This window comes from Penaeus vannamei, chromosome 2 (assembly GCF_042767895.1).
Source record: "Penaeus vannamei isolate JL-2024 chromosome 2, ASM4276789v1, whole genome shotgun sequence".
Taxonomy (NCBI): Eukaryota; Metazoa; Arthropoda; class Malacostraca; order Decapoda; family Penaeidae; genus Penaeus; species Penaeus vannamei.
The window spans coordinates 118,073-126,774 of NC_091550.1; the positions used below are offsets into that span (position 1 = coordinate 118,073).

The following is an 8,702-nucleotide window of genomic DNA, read 5'->3' on the forward strand; positions in this document are numbered from 1 at the left end:
GCGCCGGCCAGCATCGTGCCGGACTTCTGGACTGCGGGGGACGAGACACCTAGGCATGAGTGGGGGCCCTTGCCACGGCCTCCCCTTGACCGTTGGCCCCGACAGGTGAGCGTTGGCTGCTCTCGGATAAGAGAAGAGGACGCTTGGCGGAGGACTTCGCGACCGGCGGCACCGAGAGCGAGCGGCGTCCGGCTCACTTTCGGGTGGCTGGAGGACGCAGCTCCAGAGAATGGCGATTCCCGCCTTGGTTCGTCTGGACGGATGGCGGCAACCCATGTCAGGGACGAGCGACGTCGCTGTGGATGATGGCCACCACTAAGAGGCTGACCTTTCAGCCAAGAATGACGTAGCTTTTTGCTACATCACAACTACAAAAGTCTCTACGAGTAAAGTTTTTCCTTTTAAGCAAAAGATTCCCTATTCATAAAGTGACAAATAGCGGGTGGCGGAGGCGAAACCCGTTCCACTCCCTAGTGGGTGGTAAATTTAGGGGCGGACGGTAATTGTAGAGATGGAATGTTCGTTTTTTCCTATATCCCCCCCCCCCCCTATTCCCCTACGATCTTGGGAGACACGTGAGGAATTTGGGGTTTTAGGGGGGGTGGGGACCATACATAGGTCTCCCACACCAGCTCTCATTGTAAAACTGTAAAGAAAACTCATTTATCGCAAAGATGAGCCAAAATTTCCCACAGAAGTAACGACGACGACACGCCTACTGGTAAAGCGTATCAATGCGCCATACAATATCACACCAAATTTTGAAGAGCGTAAAATATGAATAGATTATAGAAATTAGTTAAATTAATTAATCTGGTGGTAATTCATATCGTTTGGAGAGCAAGTATCGAAAATCAACTTGAAATTACGCGTAAATGTCTATCAAACGATAGATAGTAGCACACGCACTACTTTCTTGAGCGCCATCTTCTGAATTACATGGTTTGTTTACATTGACTTCGGCGAGAAGCGACGAAGGGGACTGCGAGGAACAAATTTCGGCACCTATTTTCTAATATTATGACGTAATTATGTCTTTCTGCGCTTTGAATTTGACTTCCCTGATTGGTTTGCATGTTGTTCTTCCATTTTAGTAGCATTTCATGTTTGTTTACTGAAATTCTATATCTTCCTTCCAGATTTACCTTGTATACATACATATGCATGTACATATATTTACTTAGGTATGTACGCATGTATATATGTATGTATATGTATCTATATTGATAGCTGTTTATCTACCGAACTATATACATATCTACCGATTTACTTATCTATTCATCTCGCTATGTATCCATCTATAAATCTTTGTATGCACGTAAATATGTAAGGATGTATGTATGGATGAAAGGATGTGAAAGGATGGATGTAGAGATGGATAGGTGGATGGATAAATGGATGGATAATTAATTAGATGGATACATGAGTGGATAGATGGATAGGTGGATAGATAAATGGATGGATTGGTGGATAAGTAAATGAATGGATTGGTGAATATATGGATGGGTGGATAGATGAATGAATGGATAGACGAATTGATGGCTAGATGAATGAATGGATAGACGAATTGATAGATAGATGTATTGATGGATGGATGGATAATTGAATGTATGGATGGGCAAATGAATATGTGCATGGATGGATTGGTGGATGGTTAAATAGATGGATGGATGGATTTATAAATCTATATATATATATATATATATATATATATATATATATATATATATGAATGTATACATCGTACAGAATATGCTTTGTACAGAGAGAGAATGGGGCCGGAGGCGGGGCTAAGAAAAAGCAGCATGACAGGGTAAATACTTGATACGAACGTTTGTTTTTGAAAAACGTTTTGGCGAGCTCTTCCGCCGCCACGGGGAGGATCTTCTCCAGCGAGACCGTGCGCCCGGCGACGATGGGCGCCATCTGCAGCCCCAACAGGCGGCTGAGGTGAAAGGCGGCGATTTCTCCATTAAACCTGTCACCTCCTCTGTTCTTTCCTATAATTACGCGGTCGAGAGAATATCTGAAAAGAATGATTTTATTGGCAAAATTGAAAGATAATCAAGATTTGGTGAGCAAACTTTGAAATCCTGTAATATCTATCGAATCCAAAGAGCCAAGACTCATACTGAAATACTTCGGGTCATTAACTCATCACTATATTTTCAAAGTAATACCCACTGCTCTTTATTCATCCCCTGTATTGAGATTTAGCGAATTTGAATACGTTGGCTTATTTATATACATAAGTAGCCCTTGTCTATTGCTAGCACGGGATGGAAACTCTGCTCTGGAAGACTATTCATGCTGCATGGTAAAACAAGAAAGGAGAGTCGGTGTATAGTTACAGCTTGGGTATGAACATGACTTTCTGGTTTCCTTCAAGCCGAAGTATAATCTTGAATTGCGATCCTCCAGTCGCAACTGCAGCCGCTGTGACCGGAGCGCTGGACAGGGCAGCCAGGATGTCCCCCAGGCCGGGCGCGGGCTCGGGAACCAGCGAGGTGGGACTGGCCCACTGGAAGCGAGGGACGGAGTCAGTCGTTCTCAGGATTGCGATCACTGCGTCATGTTCCTGGCATTTCCAAATACTGCTAGCCAACTGCTTTCTAAATTTAGTCTCTCTCTCTCTCTCTCTCTCTCTCTCTCTCTCTCTCTCTCTCTCTCTCTCTCTCTCTCTCTCTCTCTCTCTCTCTCTCGCTCTCTCTCGCTCTCTCTCGCTCTCTCTCGCTCTCTCTCTCTCTTTCTCTCTCTCTCCCCTCTCTTTCTCTCGAAAGTAGAGTCTAGTCAAAATTTGGAAATTGGTTGATAATCAAATTACAAATATTCTGCCGTTTATTGTTGTGTAACTGTTCGATAGTCACCATTGGGTCATATATTGCTGCAAAGATATTTCCACTTTCCTCCTGTAGGGTTACCAAGCATAAGTTACGATAAGGGTAAATTTGGTTTCGCAAATATTTGGCTTTAGTATAACTGTAGTACTTGATACATAAATTTCTAGAATCGTTGTGCCCCTGGATGCACTGTTATAAAAATGTGCATGACGGGGTGGCACGATATATCACATAAAACCAATGAACAGGATTAAAGGGGGCAGATCAAATATAAAAGTAAGACTTGTTTAATATATGCAAGATTAACAGCTGTGAAATACACTTCTAAATTTGCAAGACTACGGTAATGGTGATGTAACTGCATCAAGAGCGCTGTCATTTCTATATAACTCTACAACCCTTCTGTCCTTACCATCATTAGTGAGGATAGTGACAACAGTCCTCAAACAAACAACCTCATGCACTCCATCTACTGTGCTGTGAACTGAAGTGCGGTGGTTTGAACGCGCACTCTGACTGGGGAAACAGGACCTAACTTTTTTCAACGGAAATACCTTGCCTGTGATGTTCATATTGTTACAGCTTGCGCAGGGAGACAAAGCCCAAACTGCAGCGCATGTATCATACCAACCTTTCTTGCTAATCCCCAGTGATCTTTAGTTACTCCTCGCACCATTATATCCTTTTTCAGTTCTTCTATCAAACGGATTAAGTGTTGCGATTCCGAAGAATACTTTGTTCTTACGGCCGGGAGATGAGCGAACAAGGACGACAACATGACCAGCCCTGGGCATTCGGTTTCATTGGCCTGCGGGACAGCGCCTCTGCAAGAAATGGCCGTCGAGCAAATCGTATTTCAGTGCACTTTTTACGGTTTCGGGAAACGCAGCGCCAATGTTGGGCCGCTGACACACTGTAACACAAGGAAACTGTATCGTCTCACAATCTTATGATATACATACTCTTTACAATAAATCTCTCTCACGGGGACTGGCTGGCGACTCTCCTGTGCACCTGGCACGCGAGGAGACGGGTCGAGGCCCACAGACACTCGCAGAATCCAGAGCAGAAGCGCGCAACACAGCGCCCAAATCAGCAAGCGGATTTCCATCTCCTCGATTCCTGTTGAGGTAGAAATTGAATGAAGGGATTTGCTCATTCTTGTTTCAGCAATGCCACTGTTGTTGTCGTAGTTGTTTATGTGAGTATTAGCACTGTAATCAGTAATAGTATTAGTAAGAATTATTATTTTCATGTTGTCAAGTCATTATTGTTATTATCATTACCATTATTATTATTCTCATAATCACCCTTATTATTACTATCATCATCATCATAACATCATTATAATAATAATAATAATAATAATAATTATTATTAGTAGTAGTAGTATCATAATGACAATAGCAATGACTCATAATGATGATGATAATGATAACAATAATGATAATGATAATAGTAATAATAATATTAATGGTGATAGTAATAATAATAACAATATTAATGATAATAATGACATCATTATTATAATTATCATAGTAGTATCATTATCATTAATAATGATAATAACAACAATGACATTCCTATTATTATCATTACTAACAGTAGTAACAGCAGCATTATCATTGATAATGAAAATAATAATGATAATAATAATAATAATAATAATAATGGTAATAATTATAATAATAATAATAATAATAATAATAATAATAATAATAATAATAATAATAATAATAGGTGTAGTAAAAGTAGTATTAGCAATATTAGTATCATTATTGATGATGGTAATGATGATTATAACAATCATGATAAAAAAACATATAATGATTATCATTATCTTTATTATATTGATATTAATGATAACAATAATAATAATGATAATAATAATAATAATGATAATAATCATAATAATCATAACAATGATACTAATAACAACAACAACAACAACAACAACAACAATAATGATAATAATAATAATAATAATAATAATAATAATAATAATAATGACAATAATAATGATAATAATAATAATAATAATGATAATAATAATAATAATAATAATGATAATAATAATGATAATGATAATGATAATAATATTGATGATAATGATAATAATAAAGATAATAATAATAATAATAATGATGATAATAATAATAATAATGATAATAATAATGATGATAATGATAATGATAATAATATTGATGATAATGATAATAATAATGATGATAATAATAATAATAATATGAATATGAATATGAATATGAATAATATGAATAATAATAATAACAGTAATAATAATGATGATAATAACAATAATAATAATAATAACAATAATGATGAAAATAACAATGATGATTATGAGTATAGTAATGACAACAGAACAACAGAAATGTATTAAAATGCGCTGACACATAAACGAAAGCATAACAGAGCAATGATTATAGTGATGGTGTTGTGGGATGGTGATGATGCTGATCTGAGCTGCGTTGTTAATAGCTTGTGTCAGAAGAGCGTGAATGATGTTGCTGGTTGTGCTGATGATAATAATAATGATAATTATAATGATATGGTTTCGATTATATATCATAATGCTAATAATAACGATACTAATAATAAGGATAATGATGATGATGATGATTGTGAGGATGATATGGAGGAGGACACTAATAATGATGATGATTATAATAATAGTAATGAAATGAATAGTAATGATGATGATATCAATAATTGCAATAATAATAATGGAAATAATGATGATGAAGATGATGATAAGGATAATGACAGCGATGTTGATAATGATAATGTTAATGATAGTAATGATACTAGTAATAGTAATGATAATAATAACTAATAATAATATTAATAATAAACATGATGATAATAATGATACTACTACTAATAATAATGATGCTGATGATAAAAACGATAATAATAATAAAGGTAATAAGAATGTTAATGATGATAATAGTAATAACAATGATAGAGGGCCCATAGCTTTCACCAGATTCTCAAAGGGCTCGTGACTAACGTTTATACGAAGGCTCCCTCGCTCGCCGGCGTCGCAGAAGGAATCGTGACGCACCGACAGCGCAAATATATCCTCCAGGAAGACGCAGCCAGCCAGACCGAGCTCCGCCAAGGCAGTGAGATGGCGAGGCTTGGAAAAGGCCGAGAAGATGACATGTCTAGCCTCCAAAGATGCCAGAATCCACCAGGATGTTATCTCAGCGAATATTTTAGAAAACGTCTTTCTGAAAGTCAATTAACACGAAAATGATAGTCTAAGACATGCATACGAAGATGCATAATTTAAGATCAGTTATCTCACCCGTAAGCAAGAATATGAATGCCACAAAGTCGTCTATTCAGCTCACCTCCGTCCCCATCTGCTGGGCCTCTCCGGTCTGCCTTACTTTAAGACCTGAGCTCAAGCTCTGGATGAAATGGAATTTTTTATCGCCTTTTTAATCTTTTTTTTTAACGATCTGAAGACATGTAGTATTCAGACCGAATTACGTGGTTTCAGCATGTTTTAATTCCTTCTATCTATAACCTATTTCCAGTAAATTATAATAATGATAATAAAAATGATAAAAATGTACCATGGCTGAACTGGGCCATTCATTATTTTACTTTTGTATTCATTTATTTAGAATCGTTATCATTTCTATTTTTATCTAGCTACTGTAGACCTATCCAAATCTCAGGACTTTCCTGAGTTAGGTCATTCATTATTCTATTTTATTCTTTCATTTATCATTGCTATTTTTCTTTTCTTACGGCTACTGTATACATATTCCAATCAGAACTTTTTTACGTATGCTTCTTGCAATCGCTTCTGACCTCAGAGTGCTGCGTGTCGACGACGATCCCAAAGCGGAATTCCCCGCTTGAACGGCTCCGGCTCAGGGGACAAAGGCTGTCGGAAACCATTCGGTCTTACGGATGGCGACGAATTGACGCTGTGAGCGCTACAAGAAAAGGCAAGAAAAGGAATGGTTTAGAATCAGACATCTGCTCAGAGGATTTCGGAGCCGACGCCTCGCCTGCTCAGCTCCAGAAGCAGTCCGGACCACAAGGAAGCTGACGCGCAGTTCCTTTTTCTGTGAAGATAATCGATCACGTTACTGGCGGTCAAATAGATACTAGATAGCTTAATTCATATATATATATATATATATATATATATATATATATATATATATATATATGTGTGTGTGTGTGTGTGTGTGTGTGTGTGTGTGTGTGTGTGTGTGAGCACACGCACAAACACTCACTCACATACACGCACACACACACATACACACACACACACACACACACACACACACACACACACACATATATATATATATATATATATATATATATACATATATATATATATATATATATATATATATATATATATATGTATATATATATATACACATAACATTCAACATATATATGTATATATGTATATATATGTATATATATATATATATATATATATATATATATATATGTATATGTATATATATATATATATATGTATGTATGTATGTTATGTATATATATGTATATATATGTATGTCTTGTCAACTATATGTTCAAAGCAGGATGGTTTCCTCTTTCATACTTAGGCTCCGGCAACTCCCTTCCTCCTCCAGCGGACACAGGTGTGCACTCTTCTTTCTCTATTGACACTTTCTCCTAAGCAAGCAAACGCCCTCCCAAGGAATACCTGCATAGAAGGACGTTTCGTCAGGCCGCAGAGAACAAGTGGAGACACAGAACAGAGCAAACGAGAGACACAGCAGATGGCAGACAGACGACGGTCATGGTCATCAGTGCTCTACCCTCGGCACCCGGGGCACAGATCTCTCGTGGTGTTTCATATACACCTTCCCCAATAAACCCCCCCAATAGAATAACTTTCATTCACCTGTTCTATCCCCCAACCTCTTACGTTGATATCTGGTGGCAGTGGTGGGATGAACTTCACAATGCCGGATGTTCCTGTTACCAAGATAAGCTCCTGCTGAAGTGCCTCCTCACCTCCTTTAACGCCCAGCCATCACTAAGGTCCTCTTCTGATCCGTGCCTACCGACATCATGTCTGCCACACTACTTCATGCTGACTACTCATGCCTATGTGACCCTTCTTACCAAGTTACTGGAGATGTATTCTCCCACTCTACAATATCACACTTGCCAATCCAGCTCACCTGCCTCACCAAGTCTTCGTGAACCTCCATCAGCACAATCACGAAGGCGCCCTTCTACTCAGCACCACCAATTCTTCCTCATTACTAGCATAAGTAAGTGTACCTCATTAGTGCCAGAATAACTATTGCCCTCCCTATACCCGCCCACACCTTACATATGATTTGCTACTTTTCCTAACGAACACACCCTACTAACTCTATATTACAAAATTTCTCACTGTTGATAATTATTTAAACTAAACTAACAAACAAAACGAGGTCACACAGATCAGACTCGTGACAAACTCACCTCATACTTCTGCCCTTCCCTAGCCATCCTGTAATTGATATAATGTTATGTTATTTGTGTTCTCAAGTCTTATCATATTACTGTTGTCCTCAAAAGACACAGAGTATGAATATTTTTTTCTTAGAGCAAATAACCACACTTCAATTTATTCAATTATTATTCTTTCTCTCTTATATCGTATATTTATTCGTAATTATTTTGTTACTGGTTGTGTCTTCACTTTCATTCTTAATTTTGAATATATCGTTGTGTTCTTTTGAAGCATCACTTCCTTTTATTTGCCGCAGTAACTGTTCATTTATTCACATATACATAAATACCTGCTCCAATTCTTAACCGACCTACTTGTCACTTCTACAA

At 37.5% G+C, this 8,702-nt stretch overlaps 1 protein-coding gene across 1 annotated transcript in view; it reads right to left on the reverse strand.

Moving 5' to 3' along the window:
• Window positions 1-6,776, reverse strand: part of LOC113812884 (glycosaminoglycan xylosylkinase) — a 17,686-nt gene extending 10,910 nt beyond the window's left edge. Inside the window, exons 1-7 of the mRNA XM_070127689.1 lie at window positions 6,687-6,776; window positions 6,218-6,277; window positions 5,872-6,028; window positions 3,803-3,962; window positions 3,472-3,664; window positions 2,352-2,521; window positions 1,833-2,026 (exon numbers count right to left, since the gene is read on the reverse strand). Of these exons, the coding sequence (XP_069983790.1) occupies window positions 1,833-2,026; window positions 2,352-2,521; window positions 3,472-3,664; window positions 3,803-3,962; window positions 5,872-6,028; window positions 6,218-6,277; window positions 6,687-6,776 (1,024 nt within the window). The remainder of the gene's footprint in view (window positions 1-1,832; window positions 2,027-2,351; window positions 2,522-3,471; window positions 3,665-3,802; window positions 3,963-5,871; window positions 6,029-6,217; window positions 6,278-6,686) is intronic.
• Between the last annotated feature and the right edge of the window lie 1,926 nt (window positions 6,777-8,702).